Source organism: Aspergillus aculeatinus (genome assembly GCF_003184765.1).
Source record: "Aspergillus aculeatinus CBS 121060 unplaced genomic scaffold BO66scaffold_13, whole genome shotgun sequence".
Classification (NCBI taxonomy): domain Eukaryota; kingdom Fungi; phylum Ascomycota; class Eurotiomycetes; order Eurotiales; family Aspergillaceae; genus Aspergillus; species Aspergillus aculeatinus.
In genome coordinates, this window is record NW_020291482.1 from 355,238 (window position 1) to 375,024 (window position 19,787).

Consider the following 19,787-nt stretch of genomic DNA (forward strand, 5'->3'; position numbering starts at 1 on the left):
GAACCCTGTGAGTGGACACTGGTCAACTGAGCAGGGAAATGACGATTAGAGCCCCGATCGTTGGCCTTTTCCTGCTTTTCGAACCACGCGAGAAGAAAAAAAGAGAGAAGGTGACACCCTCTCCGACCGGCGTTGCTGCATCGAAGCCTTCTTTTCTCTCTTTCTGATTCCTACTGAGCGCTCCGAGGGATTAACTGGCACTGTAACGTGTACAGGTGGTCAGTCATCAAAATTAACACAACATGGCGGTCGGTCGGTGGCCCGCTACTTGCCCGACTGCCTCTTCCAAAGTCAAGTTTGTTCGGATTGACCAAAAACAGCTAGACAGACAACGTTTCCAGCTCCCAGGGCTGTGATGACGGCATGCAAATTGACTTAATGTTATTTCTACAGTACTACTCCGTAACTACCAACTAGTAAGTCAACTAACTTAGTCTTACATGCGCACCAACCTTGAACAGTCCAGTGCTCTCACTCGTTGATTCCCCGCCTGGCACTAACCAAGCCTGATCAAGCCGCTCCCCGCCGATCACTGCACCCACCGCCCGCGCGGGCTGATGGTCTGCCATTTCACTCTCTGCCAACATCTTCCTCGACTAAGTTGTGGAATGCACCCACCGATTCAGTCTCACCTTTTGGCCTTTCCGCCTCTTCGCCTCTGGCGAGGGGTAAACAAGGGCAAGTTATGAGCTGAAAGACCTAGACAGACAGTTTGTTAGTCAGTCTGTCAGTCAGTCATCGCAGCAGGCGGGGAAAATGCACCATCTTCTATGAGTATGATCCCAACTGAAATCCATCTTGGCCTAGACCAATCACTGTCGCTCTTGCATACCAGCATCTTGATCGTTTTCGTCCGTCTGAATCAATGCCCCACCACCTTTTGAAGGCCTGACAATGAATGGATGTCTTGCTTGAGATGGATGAGAACCCCGGTTTCCTCCACTAGCGAATGGTCCTAGTGCATCTGACCTCCAGCGCGGATCCACTTTTCCCTAGGAGGTACAGTACAACCGTACAGTACAGATTACTGCATACTTCAATTGTTGTTGTCTGGAGAGTGCGACCAGGAGTACCACGTTATCCAATCAAGTCTCAATTGGCAAAATTATCGGTACCTAGTACCTCGAAGCACTTCCAAGACCAGTCTATCTAAGGTATCCAGCCCTTGGGTTTAATTTTCCATGCGCCGGTAATTATGACCGCAGCCCGTCAGAGCCAATTTATCCCATGCCTCTTGCTGGTTTAAAACCCCATCCATCGCCCCTGCAACTGTCGAGATGATCTTTCTTTTCTTTGATTATTGTGCCTTTCACTCGATCTTCTCCTTCCTTTATACCTCCCCGTCCGTTCCATGAATTCTAGACCTTCACCGACTTGAACTTGGATCCAATTCTTCCCTCACCCCCACAAATCCGAATCATCAATTTCCTAGAAAGTCGTCATCAGCGAAAGGAATTCAATTCACCAAGATGGCGCGTAGCTACTTGGGCCTCACAGGAGGCAAGTTGCAGATCGCGATCAGTTTGATTGCTGGTTTGGATTTCTTGCTCTTCGGATACGACCAGGGTGTCACTGGTGGTCTCTTGACCCTCGATTCATTCATCAAATACTTCCCTACCATCTCGACCAGTGGGTCTTACTATGAAAACTTGAGCTCAAGTGCGAGATCTGCTCAGTCCACTCGTCAAGGTGAGAGCGCGCTAGGCTTATCCGATTAAGCAACGTTCTCCTGACCCATTATAGGTATTGTTGTCGCAGCTTACAACTTGGGATGTTTTGCGGGCTCGATTCCGACAATATGGATTGGCAATTGGCTTGGTCGACGGAAGACAATCTTTGTCGGCTCGGCTATCATGGTTGTTGGTGCACTGCTGCAATGTACCTCCTACGATCTAGCCCAGTTCATTGTCGGACGTCTAGTGACTGGCTTCGGTAGGTGATTAGGAGGTCTCTGCAGGAAAATACCGAGTCTGGCGCTGATCTTACTGTTCAGGAAATGGCATGAACACCTCAACGGTGCCTACATGGCAATCTGAATGCTGTAAATCGAACCGCCGCGGCCAGCTCGTTATGATCGAAGGCGCCATGATCACCTGCGGCATCACCATCAGCTACTGGATCGACTTTGGCCTGCTGTTCGCCGACCCCAGCGAGGTGGCTTGGCGGTTTCCCCTCGCCTTCCAGATCTTTTTCGCTCTGATCATTCTAGCTTTCGTTATGTTCCTCCCGGAATCGCCTCGCTGGCTCATCTTGAAGGGCCGTGAAGATGAAGCGCGTGAAGTGCTTTACTCCTTAAATGGAAAAAACGACGAGACTTTCATCGAAACCGAGTTCGCACAAATCAAAGCCACTGTTTTGGAGATGGCCAAGGGTTCTTTCCGCGACATGTTTACCATGACTGAGGATCGTCACTTCCACCGCGTGGTACTGGCCTATGTCAACCAGATGTTCCAGCAGATTTCAGGTACGTTGTCTATGGCCCTTGAGTGTTCGAATGCATTCGCTAATGGAACAATCAAGGTATCAATCTGATCACCTATTACTGTTCTATCGTCCTCGAAAACCAGCTGGGAATGAGCCTGGAAATGTCACGATTGATTGCAGCTTGCAATGGAACGGAATATTTCCTTGCGTCTTGGATTGCCGTCTTCACCATCGAGAAATTTGGACGGCGGCAGCTGATGCTGTTCGGTGCCGCGGGTATGTCCATTTCCATGGTCATTCTGGCGGTATGTGCCAGTCTCGATACGAACGGGGCCAAGGTGACTGTTGTCGTGTTCTTGTTCATCTTCAACACATTCTTCGCCATCGGTTGGTTGGGCATGACCTGGTTGTATCCAGCCGAGGTGGTTCCTCTCAAGATTCGGGCTCCGGCAAACGCACTGGCCACGTCGTCCAACTGGATCTTCAACTTCATGGTGGTGATGATCACCCCAGTGGCATTCGACAACATTGGGTACCAGACCTACATTATCTTTGCTGTCATGTAAGTACACCCCTTGCCGCCACCTGCATGCGTCGAGGCCGCCGAAATGACTGACTCGTGATTAGTAACGCATTCATCTTCCCCGTGGTGCTCTTCTTCTACCCTGAGACTGCGTGCCGGTCGCTTGAAGAGATGGACCGCATATTCCGGAAGACCAAGAGTATCTTCCAAGTAGTGAAGGTTGCCAACGAGGAGCCTCACATGTACGGCCCCCGCGGTGAGCTGCTGCGGACGCTAGACGACGAGGAGGATGATGCGGTGCGTCGCACGAGCGTGCTGAATCACTCCATTAAGGACGCAGATAAGGATAGCGATGATGTGGCTAGCACCGAGAAGATCTAGAATGGTCGGCCATCGGATCTGCGCGGATCGCTCCGATCATGTTTGCTTGTTATGCTTCGACGCGCCTTGACGACTGCACGATTTGATTTGCTTTTCTTCTGCGTTGGGGCCTTGGCGCCCGATTGACGTTTATGATTATACCCCTGATGGACGATTCTATACGACTAGACGTGGTGCTTGAATGAAGATGGCCCGGGCCTTGTTCCTTGCCAGACGATTGGTATTTCGCGTACATTTTGTAGTTCTTCCTCATCAGGCAGTGCGTGTCACATGTTGTCAAGACGCCCTCGCATAGTGCCTGACACTTTCACGTGAGTGCAAGTACTCTCAAGCTACAGGCCAACGCAGACTGGTAGTGGCCAGTCCCTAGTATTCCAGTGAGCGCAACCGGCACCTTGGCATGGCCTTCGGACCAGGATGGCTGCCACATGTCATATGCAACCGTCTTATGCACGATTCCAACCTAAACTTCCGAGGATCTCAAGCCAAATTGCAGCTGACTCTTTTGTGGAGAGCAGCGTCGAGATTTTCACTGCTCGCGTAGCAACATCATCACGTTTCTCGTCGCTGCGGCAAGTACTCGTTAACGAGGGCTCCCAATCTGACTGCCAGGTGGAAGAATACTCTTGCAGTGGCCAATCATGCAAGTCCGCCATACACTGAGCAATTTCAAAAGATGGCGGACCCCGGCAATAAGGAATTGAACTAAGCGCCTGTCAAGGCTTGCTGATCTTTTCCAAACTGGGGCTTACACTTTGTGAGTATCTATCTCTACTCTCATTAATGACACTTTATTAGCCAGGAACTGTGAGAAACAAATGGTCGAGAGTGTACACTACCAGTCAGTCACCGTTGCCAGTTATGCCACTTCTCACCACTCCCTCGGTCATCTCAATGTTCTCCGATTCATCATAAACGAAGGTCTAGGACCAGGCATTGTTTTACAACTGTCACTGAGAATCTATGCGCCGACTACATAGAAGCATAGAAGACTTGTGTGGCAAGGATGTTGCTGATGTCGGGAAGGTCCCGGCTGCAAAGCAGAATGATCATTTACACATATGCCTGCACAGCCAAATCTCATCGTTGAAGCTCTATTTTGTTGAGTGTGAGAGGCTGACTCGATCCCATTCAAATAGAACGTTTCTTGTCCGGCAGTTGAGACATGGAAGCGGTGGGGGTGGGTGTTGGGACCTCCGTGGTGGGCCTCGATCGCATGTGTCGCACTCAACAAGGGGGAACCGCCATGGCTGATGGCAACAAGAAAAAGAGGGGGAGTTCACACCGGTCTGATGGATTGAGTCACCGATTGTCGCCGTGCAAAGTGTCTATGAACAGATGGATGAAGATCCCTATTCTCTTCATCCACGGCTGGTTTCCTTCCGGTATCGGATGTTTCTGCAGGTCGACGGAGTGAGTCACTGAGGTTGAATTAACGTTGAACTAGAACGTTCGGGAGCAGCAGTTGAGGAAAGAAGCTGAAGCCAACCAACAGCCCCGTTTCTACCCGTCCGAGGGCCAAAGGAAGAAAACTGGCAATGCTTTCTTCCGGGGAATACATTGAGCAGAGTTGTCACGTAGGTTTCAAGGTTCCAAGTTGTCTGTGAGACCTACTGTTTAGAGCAGTTACCAGGTAGAACTTAACAGGGAGTAATTCAAGAGTAAGAAGTAGAGAAGCACACAGCATCGAAGAGGGTCTGGAACCGACCGGGCCAATGGTTCCTCCGGCAGGTCCCTCTTTTATCCTTTTACGGAAGTACACACTTTTATCAATCAATCAATCAATTAATCAATTAATCAATTAATGATACATGCAAATTCCATTGACTTTTCGCCTGCCTTTTTGCTTTTTCCTCGGCTTTCACCAAGCTTTTTTCTTTTCTGTGTCTCCTGCAGGTGTTATCATCTTCCCCTTTCTCCCCTTGCTTTAATTAAAAGCGTTTGCCTCGCCTCTTTTTTGTCATCATGACCGTCGCACTGCAGGTACGTTGTCTGCGCCTCCCCACTACATTCCCAGCGTTATCGCAAGTTTATTCGTGCTCGAGCTGCATCTCCTCCCTCCCCTCCTTTGCCAAACCCAATCACAGTAGCCTTCAGACAGACCAAGAACTGACCATCTCCGACTCCATTCCAGGGCTGATCACTGCCATCTTCTCACCGGACACCCCGATCTCTGTCTGCTATCGCTCCCCCGACCCCGAGGATAAAAAGTGCGGGGTTCCCACCTCTTTCTCCCCTCGTGGCCAAGACCAAACCACCATCTCTTTCTATCTGAATTCCTCATCACCTCTACCGCCGACAAACAATCTTATCCTTGCACGTGTAGTTTAGAATAAGCATCCTTACTAGTGGCGTCGACCGCGCGCCACTACTGCTTCGATTCCCTGGTCCTCAACAAGGATCAACCGTCCCAAAGTGGCCCCCTCCGCCACGATGTCCCTCGCAGAGTCCAACCCCGACCACCCCCACGGGGTGACCAAACAACCCAACACAGAGAGCATTCACGAACGATCGCTCGACAGTCGGGAGGGTGAAAATGATCTGGAGACGGGCAGTGAGCCCGAGTCCGAGGCTGACCTTGCCGAGGTCGAGCGCATCTATAGGTGAGTTGAGTAGCTCGTCGAACTAGTTGTACTAGTGTGTTTGCTATCCTGCATCGTCTGACATAACATGACATGACATGCTAACTCAAATCGAACCCCTTGCAGGAAGCTCGACTTCCGCATCATTCCCGCATTCTGGGTGCTCTACTTCCTCTGCGCGGCGGTGCGCTCCAATGTCGGCCTCGCGCAAACCATGAACGAGAGCTCGGGGCATGATCTGGGCTCGGTGCTGAACATGACGCCACACCAGATCTCCACCGCTCTCGCACTGTTCTACGTCTGCTATGTGATCTTCGACTTGCCCTCCAACCTGATCATGACCCGTCTGAGTCCCCATGTCTGGATGAGTCGGATTGTCATCAGTGTGGGGATTATCGGGAGCTGCATGACGGCTATGAAGGCCGCCTGGAGTTTATAGTATGTGGTTCATGCCCCGCTCTCTGCCTGGTCCCTAGCCCCAACCAGTCACTAATCATATTGGTAATTCAGCCTCCTCCGTCTGCTCCTGGGAATTGTCATCGCGGGCATGTGGCCCGGCATGACCTACTACCTCACCCTGTTCTACCCTCCCTCCCGCACCGGCAAACGCATCGGCCAGTACTACACGGCCGCCCAGGTCTCCGCCGCCGTCGTCGGCCTGGTCTCGGCCGGGTTCCAGAAGATGGACGGCGAGCGCGGCCTGGTCGGGTTCCAATGGATGTTCCTGGTCTACGGGGTGATCACCACCGCGGTCGGCTTTTTACTCCTGTGGTGGCTGCCGGACCGGCCGCTCGCGCCCGGCGCGGAGCCCAAGAAGCGGAAGTACCTGTGGTGGTTCCCGCGCAGCCCGCCGGCGTTGAGCGGCCGCGACGCGGAGATCCACTACCACGACCTCAAGCGCGTGTACCACCGCGCACAGTGGACGTGGAAGGACCTGCTGAACGTGTTCCTGGACTGGCGCCTGTGGCCGCTGCTGATCATGTACTTTGGCGTCGTGGGCGTGGGCATCGGCACGCAGAGTTACGCCACGGTCATCATCCAGAGCATCAACCCTTCGCTGAACGGGATTGATCTCAGTCTCCTGACTGCGCCGATCTGGATTGTATGCTCCCCCATCCCCAAATCCGCATCCCCATAACACCCCAAACTAACCCCCCTCAAAAAGATGGACCTAATCGCCATCCTCCTCGTCACCCCGATCAGCGACCGCTTCCACCGCCACCGCTCCCTCTTCTTCTCCGTCCCAGTCCTCCTACAGATCCTAGGCCTCCTGCTGACCACCTACGCCGGCACGGCGACCAACTCCTGGCCCCGGTACGGGGGGCTGCTGATCGTGGGCTTCGGCCTGGGCCCCACCGTGCCCATCACCATGACCTGGACGACGGAGATCTTCCAGCCGCGCCACGGCGAGGTCGGCGTCGCCGCCGCCTCCGCCGTCGTCTCCGGGCTCGGCAATCTGGGCAGCATCATGACCACCTACGCCCTGTATTCGGGCTGGAAGAGCGACTACGAGGCCCCCGGCCGCGCCAAGTACCGCAAGAGTAACCTCGTCATGGTCGGTATCCTGTGCGCCAGTATCCTGGCGGCTGTCACCATGGAGGTGCTGCTGCGCGTCGTGGATGGGAAGAAGAATGGGGATAAGGAAGGCGGTGGTGCGGCGGTCGCTGCGGATGGGGCGGCCAGGCGCGAGGCCAGGCAGAGGGGTCTGGATGGGTTGGGGGCCGGGTTGTTCAAGGTCTTTAAGCGGGGTGGTTGAAGATGCGGATGATGATGATGGTGTTTATGGTGATGGCTGTTGCATGGGCCTTGGGCATACAAAAGAAAGATGTTCAGACATCGAGCCTCGTAAGGCACTCACATGGATGGCTGGACGGGAATCGTATGGACCGCCGAGATGTGAACCTAGATATAACTTATAAATCATTGTATCTAATTTTTAGTATTTTATTGCAAATGTTGAGATTGCACCGAAAACAGTCTATATAGTCTAGGCGCAAGTAGGCCCAAGGGCAAAGAAGATTTGACATGTTCACATCCTGAGGATGTGCTTATTCGTAACGATTGATTATTTGAACACTATAATACTGACCGTGGTTCCGGCCCTAAAGCTATTTGATCCTTCCAGTTTCATCCCCAGTTTCAATTTCAAAAAGACCGTCGTCGGTTCTCCTCCGAGTATCAGTCCTCTATGCCATACGTAACACATAACCCAAGGTAAGAAAGAAACATGCAAGACCAGCAACAGGACAACGAATGCATCAACAGGCGCTGGCACACGAGAGAGAGTTCGAGAGAAACTCCGAAGTACCATCATGAAGAGAGAAGAAGAAGAGAAATTCTATAGTTTGCTCTCCCATGACCAGGCTGCATCGCAATCTGACTCCATGTCGACGCCGGAGGGTATACGAGCGCTAAGATGAAATGTTTTTCACATTTGGAGTAAATGTGCTAGACGCACTTAGTTGCCACCGCAAAGGGTCTCCACGATGATACCAGTAATTTGGTAGGGGCAGGCGTTACTGGCGGGACGGCGGTCCTCGAAGTAACCCTTGCCGTCCTTGGCGACCTGGCGGGGGATACGGATGGAGCCACCACGGTCGGCAACACCGTAGCTGAACTTGTCGATGCTGCCGGTCTCGTGACGACCAGTCAGGCGCTCCTCGTTACCCTCACCGTAAACGGCAATGTGCTCAACGTGGCGGGCCTCGAGCTTCTTCATGTAGGACTCAATAGCCTTCATGCCACCGTCAGCACGAGTGGAGGCGGTCGAGACGTTGGTGTGGAGACCGGCTCCGTTCCATTCACCCTTGATGGGCTTGGGCTCGAAGGAGATTCTGACGCCGAACTCTTCAGCGACACGGTGGAGGAGGAAGCGGGACATCCAGAGCTCGTCACCCACTGCGAGCAAGATTAGTACGTGATGATCGCGACTGTAGCAGGACGGAATACTCACTGTCAATACCCTGGCAAGGGCCGACCTGGTACTCCCATTGAGAAGGCATGACCTCGGCGTTGATACCGGAGATCTTGATACCAGCGTACAAGCATGCACGGTAGTGAGCCTCGACGATGTCACGGCAGTAGACCTTGCCGGTACCGACACCACAGTAGTAGGGGCCCTGGGCACCGGGGAAACCACCCTTGGGCCAGCCATAGGGCCAGCCATCGGTACCGAGGAGGGTGTACTCCTGTTCCAGACCGAACCAGAACTCCTCCTTGGCGTTGGCCTCCATCAGACGGGCAGCCTCGTGGCGGTGATTGAACTTGTTGGGGGTTCCATCGGAGTCCCAGGTCTCGCAGAGGACGAGGATGTTGTCACCGAGACGGAAGGGGTCCGGGTAGATAGCGACGGGGCGGAGGTAGACATCGGAGTTGTCACCGGGGGCCTGGCCGGTGGAGGAGCCGTCGAAGTTCCATTCAGGCAGTTCATCAACGGACTTGGGGGACTTGGACAGAGTCTGTGGGGGAAGATGTAATGATTAGTCATAATTCCGTGGATGAGTCGATGGATCACGTGAGACTACTGCAGGTGGATTGCAGGGCGGGCGTGCAGGGTCGAATCCCCGTGCGCAGGGCTTATCGGGAGCAGGAATCCCTCCATCCCTCTAGATAACAGCAGCCATTCTCTCCGCATCCCGCGCGATCCAACCCACACGCTGCGCCACCTGCAAAGGCAAGAGTGAAGGGATATGAGAAAAAGGGGAGGCGTACCCTGGTCTTGGAACGAGTGCCACCGGTGGCATCGATCCAGATGTACTCAGCCTGGACGTTACCCCGCTGGTCGAGGGACATGTACTTCATGAGCTGTTGCCAGCGCATCAGTCAGTATAAGATTTCCTTAAAACCGCAATGCGATTCAAGAAACATCTTGCAAGGTAGCAATGAGACAAGAACGCACATTCTCCGTGTTGGAGATGGTGGTTGATTCAGCCTGCGGTGGGAGAGAGTATGAGTCAGCGCGCAGTTCTTGTCGCTGCAGAGCATGCATTCGGACAAAGAATGACCGGGGCAGTTGCCAAACCAACTTAAGAGATGCGTACCATTGTGAATATGTATGTGGTTGTGTGTGAAAGATAGAAAACAAAAGGATGCTTTTTAGCGATTAAGCTTGCAGGTGCGAAGCTCGTAGACTTGGGTTGTTCAGATCACAGTCGAACGACACAAACAGGACAATCAAAAGATTGATGTAGTGCGATTTATAGCGAGAGCGGCGGAAGGATCAAACGTTGCTCTTGAAAATAGAGAGAGAGAGTAAAGGATGGGGGAGGGAGGGAGAGATGATAAAGTATGGCGGAGAGGAGATGATGGGATGAGAATGGAGAAAGTAAGTCACAACGGGAGTTTGGGTGGGGGGAGGATATCCTTTAAATTTAAGAGAATAGGTTTTTCTTTCGGGAAGGAGGGAGAAAAGGCGGCGGGCGCGTCTTTTTTTCCCATGTTCTGAATTTCTGAATTTCTGAATTTCTAAACCGATTTAATCATTTCATTGATTCATTCAATCAAAACCTATGGTCGGCCGGGCCTGGGGCCACCGGCAAAGAGTGGAAGTGAGAGAGAGAGAGAGAGAGAGAGAGAGGCAAAAAATCCATTCCCAAAAAAGACCCAGTCCCACCCACTTCCACTTCCATTCTGGGAAGAAAAAGTTCAAAAATAAACCTGGCTGTACTGAAAATTACCGTTCCGGTTGGGCACGGTCTTGGGACCTGGTAATTTATCACACCATTCACGATGCTCTTTCTCGCACTTGCAACACTTGCAACTCTTGCAACTCTTGCAACTCTTGCAACTGGAGATGCGCATCAATAAGGAATTGTCTGTCTTTCTTACTTTCTCTAGAATGTTTGCCCCTACTCTTTTCTTTCATTTCTGTAATCAGTCCTACAGATTCAACAGCTTTAGAGATGGAACACATCTTTAACAGCATACTGCAACCAAGGCTGCAGGATTGACCAGGGCTCGGGGACGCCACCAGAACTGCGCCCGCATTCTATCAATGGGCCAGCCTCGACCACTCACTCTTTCCGATGTCACGATGTCAAGATTACCTACGCTGGCAGTCGTCGTAGTCATGGATGTCAGTCAGCCCATCATCGTTAAAGGTTTTGTAAAATAACCATGACTGCCATTCACTAGTAGTGCTCGTAGGCAATTGCGACTCGCCGTTTGATAGACTTTTCGAACTAAAGTTACTGTTAGGATGCAGCGGTCAGTCAGTCCAGCACGGATATTACCCGAACGGGTAATCTCGATGCGCAATTGAAAGCTATCGAAAGGGAGGAATTGCCTGTCACACGCCATTAATCTAACCTCCCACACTACTACTATACTCCGTAGGTATCTTCCTCGCAATGTAATCCTATCTTCTTGCTTTCTGATAGGTAAGTCCTTTTGATGATAATGATAGACCAGGTCAGGCTAGTATCTACAAAGTTACCTACCGGTAGTCACCATATCCTCATTCCACTGGCGGCCGGAAACGGTTGGGCTTCCCCAGATGGATCATCTTCGATGCTGGGCCCCCCACGCGGTGGTGATCTGGGTTCAGACCTGGATCCATCCATCCCTATCAGACAGACAAGAAGCACACAAGCACAGAAACACCGAAAGTACTATCAGACCTGATAATTGGCAGGCCGCACCTCTTTCCATGTCGGCTGACCAGTGGTTATTTCTTGACTTCCTTTCCCTCCCCCTCCATCATCACGGCTGTGACATTGTCAACTCTTTGTCTGCCTTCTTTTTGCTAACCTTCCTATCCCTGGTGGCTGAAAGATAGCAACACGAAACGGTTGCTAAACCCCATTATCAATATCAAGTAAACGTCAGTCCCCATGCATATCAGCTGCAGGACCCAAATAGCTCGGGCGTGACCTGCGCCTAATCGCAATGACCGGGGTTATTATTGGCAGAGAGCCATGGCATGGATAGGATAGAGTTGATACTTTGATAGGAAGCACCTGAGAGGACACTCAGGTTGCCGCATCCTATCTTCCGTTGCCTTATCGCAAACGATACATGTGGCTGGAGTGAGACCATATTTTCATCGAGGAGCTGGGATCAAAGTGATCATACTCTTCTTCAATCTACCAAAGAAGGGAAACCGAGGCAGCGATTTTGATATCACAGGAATCCGTACCAGGATGTTACCGCCGCACAAGATACCCCAATACGTACTGGTCAAACTGCACCTTGCGGTTATCTAAATTGAGAGGGATGTCTTATCGCTGACTGCCCCTCGAAACCCCGCCATGAGTCGCGTGGGTGGATCCTGGCGCGCCTGCCGGACTGAATGGGGGGAAAAAAAGAGTTTTCATTTTAATCGCGCATGGATGGAATTCGACCGCGTCAAGTCTCGATTTTTCCGTGTAGCGTGTCGGGAGCAGCGCGCACAGATCGAATCCAATCTCCCACCCCATACATGGTGGTGGAAAACCTTTGGGGAGGGAATTGAGGATCCAACGTCTACCTATCCTCGTTGACAGCTATTACCCCGGGGAATGAATTGCCTGCCCGTACAGACAGCCGGTAATTCGAATACCACGCGGGCAACCCAGATTTTGCGTCCGGTGGGGCGTGGCAAAACCATTCTCGAAGAAAGCGTCACCATCACCGTCGTCACCCCCCGAGACCGGCCATGTTTCCATGTTAACGGCAGTTATTTCTGGGTTCGGGTGACTAATATGAACAATCAGCCGAGTCACTGCCGTTCCCTGCCACCGCCTTGGGTGCAGGACGGCGAAGAAAAGGGGAAAAAGGTTCCTTGCACCGGCAACGGGGGTAAAGTCAAAGGGGGGAAGGGAAGAATGGACGGGTGAATGGGGTGACCGCGCTTGGGAGAAGAGTTCTTGGTGAATGGCAGATGGGTGGTTCCGGAGGGAAGAAGCCCTTATCCATCCAGCTATCCCTGTCTATCCCCCAGACTTTTGCTTCTCTAGGGGAGTACAGTTGTGTGCTGTAACTACTTAGTGGCGACCCTCATCAAGTCTTTTAGTGTCCGATCAAAGGGAGGGGCTCCCGCTGCATCAGCGTCATCATTATGGCTTGCCCTTCCCCAGGGTATTCTGCGACAAATGGCAACAGGGCTAAGCCGGGAGATTCAGGAATCCGGGCAAGAATGAGTGGCTGCCTTTCCTGTTCTCCTCGATCAGCCCTGTGGATGTCGTCAAGGTGCTTCCAGGCCTCCACCCGACGAGAGAGCCTCGTCCTTCTGATCGCTCAGATGTCATGGGCAACTCATCCAGCGCATCATAGCTTAATTCCACGCAATGGCGGCAATAGTCGCATCGCCCAAGGCGAGACAATGTTTCTATAAACAGGCTCCCGTATCGTCTGCGGAGGCGGTCAAAGCCAGGAATAGATGTCCAGAGGTTTCAAATCGCGACTCCTGATTGTGGCGCAGGCTCCAGAAACTGAGGCTTAGCAGTACGAGCAACCGTACTCCGTACACAGTTACACCATTCCTGTCTCAACTCGGACTATCGTGATCAATGAATAATGAACCAACACATCCAGGATTGCAAATTTGACTGCCAACAAAAACGAGCAGTAGTCGCGGTCAGGCACGAATCAACCCGGATTCTCGAGCCATGGCGTCAATTTCCAGCAAAGGGTGGAGTCGTGGAGATGCGCCCTTTCAAGCGACGAGTGCAGCATCTGGAAACAAATGGGGAAATAATCCCTCACCGGGCCCAAAGCCACAGACAATCAGCTTATCGGAAACATGGCCACAGCCATGGGACCAGCTGTAGATCCCCGCCTCCTGATCAATCACCTTCTCCGCTGCCTTGTCTCCTCTTATCGTCCACTGCCGATTGGCTCCCTGCCCCAGGTCATGACAAACGCTGCTGACTGGTGTCGGGCCGATTTCAGCCTGTGCAGGCAGAGGGGGTAGAGAGTCGCTTTCTGAGGGACTCAGCAAGGATCGAATTGCGCTCGCTCACTGCGTGCGAAGGAGAGAAACCTCTGCGAATTTGGCTGAAGAAAATCGAGCCCGTGTGGCGGGTACAGCAGAAGTTGATAGGAGCTACAGATGGTTGATTGTGCGATGGCCGGGCCGGCCGTCGGGTAAGGACTAATTTGGCTGGTGGATCTCATTATGGATCCAGACGGGGGGGGGGGGGAACAAAGAACAAAGAACACCTGATATCCCTTTGATAGTGGAAGGAATTAGCATAGTACTAAGTATATTGCAGTTGGTCAGGTTTACAGGGATGTGGTTTTGGGAATCGGAGAATTTGCAAAATAGCTCAACACATACGAGACACGATGATGGTGGTTGAAGGTTGGGTAGTCAGTGGTCGGTTGAGGTTCTAGATGTCGGACTGTATAGCGGGTGTGGGATGACATGCATACTAGAGAGTAGTAAGCTGCGACGCAGACGCTGCAGGTTGAAACATACCCTGTATGGATAACATACGTCTACTCCGTATAGAATTTGCAATCCCTATGTATGGGTACTCCGTCTGCAAGACGCGTCGGAGATCTATATCCTATCCTCAACAACCCAACAACCCTTCCAACCACCCAATCTCAATTCCTGTACAGAGTAAAATTGAACAGCCACATCTCTTCCCTCCCTGAAGAACTAACGAACGAACAAGAACCTCCACAATGCCTGACCCGAAGTATTCTAACCGTGTGTACATGGAGGGTACATGGTACTACTGAAATGACAGCTCCCATCCTGATAGACCAGACAGACCATATTCGATTTCCGTCCCCCTCTCCACTTTGATCCGGGTTGAAGGCAGTATACGGGAGATAGGAACAGGAACAGGAACAGGAATGATCTACTTCTGTGCCGATTTGCTTGTCCTGAGTATTAGATTTTGGTTTTGGTTTTTTCCAACCGCTGTTGTGGTTGTGACTCATTCAGCCGACGCGAGACGCGAGACGTGAGCGAGCAAGCGAACTACAGCACTGTTGTCCATGAACGCGCAGAGTTATTGGTACAAAATCATCTTGGTATCTGTTATATAAGTTATAAACATGCTTTGCGATATAATACCCTAGATAATCATCAGATAATTAAGTTACTCCCACCGAGCTTACACCTGAAGAATGAATCCGAGTAAGCAAAACAAACACTCAATCCTAAATCCATACCCTATACAAAGTAAAAGACGATGCAAACTTCCAAAACCAAACTGAAACACCAGAACCAGCAGCAGCAGCAGCAGCAGCAGCAGCCCTATTCAATCCCCATTTCAAAAATACCTCTCCCTCTAGAGCCAGACAATGTATGTAAGGTAGACCCAGTATCCAAAACAAATTCAGGCCAAAACAACCACAACCGAAAAAAAAGCTCCATAGTTAGGCAGCTAGCTGCTAGCTGTAGTCTACGCAGACGAGGCCCCCATTTAGACTCATTCGACTAACTTACTAACTTCAAACTACGGAGAACGCTACAGGAATGAACACTTCCTGTAACTACTGGACAGTGCAAGCAAGCAAGCAAGTCAAGGAGAGTAATTCGCGCAGTTGATCCGAATCACAATCCCCCTCCAAGGTTTTGACACCTGCATACCGGACTCTGTAATTTCCTCAAACTGCCCAAAAAGTTTTCCAAAGTTATAGAGAATCACAGGAAAGAAAAATTCCCGCATTCTTCGGGGCCATCATACAAAGGGGGAAAGGGGAAAAGGGAAAATGGAAAAGGGAAAGAATCGTTTGACAGCTCATGCTTCTTACCGGTAACCTAGGTAGCTAGTAACTGAGACGGTGTTTTGCGCGCGGGAGAAAATGACCCGGCGGCGACCAACCAACACCTCCAGACGCAAAACAGCTCTGGTAAAACCTTGAACTCAAAACACATCCTAAAGTTCTTGCATTTTTATTTCCGTTGCCATTTCCATTTCTATTTCTCCCCTTGCGTCTTGTTGGGGGAGGTCAAAGTCCGGGGAGGAGGAGGAATGATGGGCGGGAAAACGGGAACGGGGGAAAATCCCTCATACTTACTTACTACCTGCCCCATTTCAGACACTATAACTTGCGGCCCGGTAAAGAGTGTTGGCCTGATCTACAGGGTCAGAACTGATCGGCTTCTGGCAGATGGGTGTGATTCACACTTCAGTCGACAACTCTGCAGAACTTGCGTGGAAATACTGAGGTATCAGATCAGATCACCGCTGGGTAGGTAAGTTATCCTTCCTCTCCTTGCCTTACTCCCATACTCCGCACAGCCTGCCCCGTTATTGGGTCCTGCCGTCTTTTCAGGGACGGAACATCCGACTCAGGGTCTTCAATCCTTCAAACACAGGGCAGAAGTTTGGGGGTCATGGTTCGGTCACGGCCGGTTTTTCTGGCTTCTTACTCGATTACTTCAGAAATGTTGCGCGTGCCTGGGTTTGGTGACTGGGTAACTATTCCAGCTTACATAGTATGTAGTATCATGGAAGTAAGACCCTGTCTTATATTAGAGCAGAGCTAGCGACGTCCTGCAGGTACAATTGCCCATGAATCAATCATGTTCCGCCGGAGCGGACGGCCCATTTTGCAAATATCAAATCATGGTATCGTTCGGCTCGAGACTCTCGTATCCCCCTGGTCCTCGGCTGGTCCAGGTCCCTAGGGCCGAGGGAGCAATCCCCACGCTGCACGATCTCATGGCACATGACGTGATGCAGCTCTGTGATCTCACATGGAACCACTGAGGAAGTCTCGGGGGTCTGAGCTGAGCATCGTCTCTTCCACATCCGGCTAGGCTCAGATAGCACCAGACGAGTCCCAGTCCAGTGCAGATCAAAGACGCCAAATGGGGATCTGGTGGCCCCCGTACGCCCCATGCAGACACTGCATTGGGACTAGATCTGAGCAACCGGGTGAAACGCTGCTTCCAGAATGGCCAGAAAAGCTTGTTCAAGCCTTCATGCACAAAGAGAGAGAGAGATAGGACAGGTAATGCATGGCCATCCCTGTTACGTCACCGCCTCGTCCGATTGCCAATCGACAGGTCACTATCTGAAGACGATTCTTCCCCACACACCGTGGTTGCAGCGTATCCGTGACCTACCCCGGTCTGGGGGTTAGGCTATCAGCGGCTCTTGCGCTGCCGGGCCCATCGTAAAACCCACTCTACCAGAATCCCCAAGTCCTGCGAGACTTCTAATACCCTCGCGATGGTCTTCTGCAACTCGGATACTTCATTGTCATAGCCTCCGCTCGCTTGAGTGTCCATCGGATCCATACTGGTGTTCTCATCATCAAACAAACCAGTCATGTCGATGACGGACACGCGACCGTTGAGCCCGACTTCAAGGCTGACAGAGACTTTGCTCAGCGCAGAATATTCTTGATCCAGTGTCGATTTCCCTTGAAGGTTGTCCACAGTGAACAGGAGCATGATGACCGGGGCTTGACCAAGCTGCGTGCGCAAGGTCACGTCTACTTTGACGTCATCCTCGGTGGTCGAATCATCGTCAGAGCTTCCGTCCATAGCACCTTTCCCCTTGCCTATGGTATGAGCACCTGCTTGTCCAAAAGTTCCTGCTTGTCCAAACCCTCCAAGCAATGAGTTCAACCTCTTCTCGTTGGGATCGTCATTGCTGAGAATAATGATGTCACCCTTGGTTATCGTCTGCGATCTGTTGGCATTCGAGAGATTGAAGAACCCTTTGTAAAGATCTTCCTGTGCATGAAGTTTGTCGTTGTCGGGCTTGGTCGTAGTAGTGAAGATGCCACGAATCAAATTCGCCAGGAACGCGTACTGTCGTAGGATCTTACGAAGAAATCATTAGTATGCCCACATAATAAGCACAATAAAACACAGGATCCGTACCGGAAGTATGTCTGCAAGCTGTCTTGGGTGCGAGAACGGAATGTCTCTCAGGGTCCGACCTGCGACTGATTCGAATGGCTGGAACGTGTAGCAATGCTGTTTCTTGCATGGCTTGCCATCTTTGTCAATGGTCTGCAACGACAGCCTACGGCTTCTGCGACCAAGCTGCGATGCTTCTTCCGGTCCCAGTCCCATTGCACCAGCCGCCGATAATGGCGACCAGCCAGGGGCCAACAGTCCATCGTATGTGACCATCTTGAATTCCGGAGGCAACTGCATGCCGAGATGGCGATAGATATCTGACGCCGCCAAGATGGGGAGATCCAGCGGCGGTTCCATCCTGGCCACAAACCGGCGGTTGGGCGCAGAAGAGCCCAGCATGTTCGAGTCCAGCGCCATGGCGTCCGAGTGGCCTTGCGCGGCCGCAATCACGGTTTCGGGGGGCTCTGCCCAGTTGACCACAACTCCCTCGGAAGACCCGGCCGACTCACTCGAGGAGGGACCATTCTCGCCATTGTGGACTGTTGTCAGAACCTCCGCGGCAACCCAGTCTTTCGACACGCGAAGAGATGGATATCCCTCCTCGCACTCGACCACAACGCTCCACTTGCCCTTTCGCGCGGCCTCGTCTTCCTCCGCCGGCTGATCGACGACCATCTCGTCGGAGGAGACGGATTTCTGCTTCGCTTGCTTCGCATCCAGGACCCGCGCCTGCTGCACCCAGTAATCGAGGCCGAGCCCCACGCGACCCCCCTTGTGCAGAGACGGCCGACCGACCCAGCCACTGCAGAGATGATCGTAGACGCCCAAGAACTTGCGCTGATCCGACTCCGCCTCCCACACGCGCTTCAAGCTCTCATACAAGCCCTCGATCGCCTCAAAGCAGTTGACCTCCTGACTGAGTCTATCATGGCGCGCCAGCCACTGCAGGTTCTCATGGAACCCGGTCAGCGGCTTCCACGCGCCCCGCTCGCCGTCCGCGGGGGACTGGATCAGGTCGCGCTTCAGCACGGCCGTCGCCTCCTCGCGCTGTTCCCCGTCGGTCGACTCGGGCGTCACGTAGCTCAAACTCACCTCCTTGACGACATTGTGGCCGCGGTGAAACTCGATTTCGAGATCCACAAAGTTGCCGGCGATGCTGAGGCTGTCCTCCTGCCAAATCGACTCGAACCCTTCGAGCTGGCCCAGGCGCTCAATGCCCTCGCGGCAGACCCCGCGGCCCGCGATGCGCGTCCGCAGCAGCTGCACCACATCCTCAATGTGTCTCTTCCGCTCCTCTTCGTTGTCCCGCACGCCGCCCCCGCCGCCCAGTTTCAGGCCCTGCATGCCCAGCGCCTGGATGTCGCTGTCGTTCATCCCCGCGCCCACCAGGCCGCCGTCGTGGCCGGCCGGCGACGGGCTGATCCCGCTGTAGCCGCCGAGCGCGAGCAGAGCCGACGGCGAGCTCAGCGTGACGGGGTCGTCGGCCCCGGTTGTCGCCGCGAGCGGGGTGGCATAGTGGTGCGCCGAGGCGTTGGCGGGGTTGCTGCTGTTGGGGGGCTGGATGTGACCGCCCGGTCCGGAGACGGAGGGGGTTCTCCCCGCGGGTGACTTGTGCGCGATGGGGCGGGCTGGGTGCGCGCCAGCTGGACGAGGCGAGGAAGTCAGGTAGGTCGGTGTTGCTCCTGGGTTCGGCTTGGACGATGGCGTCGCCATGACGGGCTCTCTCTCTGTGGTTCCCTTGAGAAGTCAAGGCCGGAGCAGAAATCGTAGTCCGCACTTGGTGCGATCAAGAAGGGAAGACAAGCTGAGAGGTGCGAAACTTGGATCCGGGTATCACAAAAGAGAATAGAACCACACTTGCTAAGGCAGAGCCATACGGACTCAAGTCGTTCTTTACGCGGGAATGCAACCGGTAACGAAAAGAAGCAACGGGCCTTAGCGACCCTAAATAGTATCTGCAAGGAAAATGACTCGACAAAAATAGATCATCAATTAGGAAGCAAGGAAAGAGAGAGAGAGGGAGGGAGAGAAATCCCCCACAGAACCGCTAAGTTGACAAGGACAAGGAAGTGAGTTGAGCGAGTTGCCTTCAAGGTCATTCATTCTGGAATGCGGGCGG

At 52.7% G+C, this 19,787-nt stretch overlaps 3 protein-coding genes across 3 annotated transcripts; 2 read left to right on the forward strand and 1 right to left on the reverse strand.

Annotated features, from left to right (window-relative positions):
* Positions 1-1,212: 1,212 nt before the first annotated feature.
* BO66DRAFT_390275 (sugar porter family MFS transporter) lies at positions 1,213-3,672 on the forward strand. The gene is made up of 5 exons (XM_025646965.1): positions 1,213-1,689; positions 1,744-1,932; positions 1,994-2,464; positions 2,521-2,986; positions 3,052-3,672. Exons 1-5 carry the CDS (start codon positions 1,470-1,472, stop codon positions 3,326-3,328), a joined length of 1,623 nt encoding a protein of 540 aa, XP_025505987.1. The 5' UTR covers positions 1,213-1,469; the 3' UTR covers positions 3,329-3,672.
* Positions 3,673-5,761: 2,089 nt separating this feature from the next.
* BO66DRAFT_409876 (putative MFS transporter) lies at positions 5,762-7,666 on the forward strand (the record flags this gene model as incomplete). Its single annotated transcript, XM_025649205.1, has 4 exons — positions 5,762-5,931; positions 6,037-6,348; positions 6,421-7,012; positions 7,076-7,666. The coding sequence occupies 4 exons, from the start codon at positions 5,762-5,764 to the stop codon at positions 7,664-7,666; spliced, it is 1,665 nt and encodes a 554-aa protein (XP_025505988.1).
* A 346-nt stretch (positions 7,667-8,012) lies between these two features.
* BO66DRAFT_419088 (glutamine synthetase) lies at positions 8,013-19,751 on the reverse strand. The gene is made up of 6 exons (XM_025649789.1): positions 17,687-19,751; positions 16,979-17,626; positions 9,809-9,841; positions 9,622-9,714; positions 8,864-9,368; positions 8,013-8,808 (listed from the first exon to the last, which is right to left on the reverse strand). The coding sequence occupies exons 1-6, from the start codon at positions 19,379-19,381 to the stop codon at positions 8,369-8,371; spliced, it is 3,414 nt and encodes a 1,137-aa protein (XP_025505989.1). The 5' UTR covers positions 19,382-19,751; the 3' UTR covers positions 8,013-8,368.
* Positions 19,752-19,787: the final 36 nt, after the last annotated feature.

Excerpts from the sequence above, each read along its gene's own strand:
- BO66DRAFT_390275 (XM_025646965.1), top strand. The coding sequence starts at position 1,470 with ATGGCGCGTAGCTACTTGGGCCTCACAGGAGGCAAGTTGCAGATCGCG. Across the intron at positions 1,690-1,743 it reads TGCTCAGTCCACTCGTCAAG|GTATTGTTGTCGCAGCTTAC; the intron begins GTGAGAGCGCGC and ends GACCCATTATAG. Across the intron at positions 2,987-3,051 it reads TACATTATCTTTGCTGTCAT|TAACGCATTCATCTTCCCCG; the intron begins GTAAGTACACCC and ends ACTCGTGATTAG.
- BO66DRAFT_419088 (XM_025649789.1), bottom strand. The coding sequence starts at position 19,381 with ATGGCGACGCCATCGTCCAAGCCGAACCCAGGAGCAACACCGACCTAC. Across the intron at positions 9,842-16,978 it reads TGGGGATTCTGGTAGAGTGG|GCTGAATCAACCACCATCTC; the intron begins GTTTTACGATGG and ends CTCCCACCGCAG. Across the intron at positions 9,715-9,808 it reads CCATCTCCAACACGGAGAAT|CTCATGAAGTACATGTCCCT; the intron begins GTGCGTTCTTGT and ends CGCTGGCAACAG.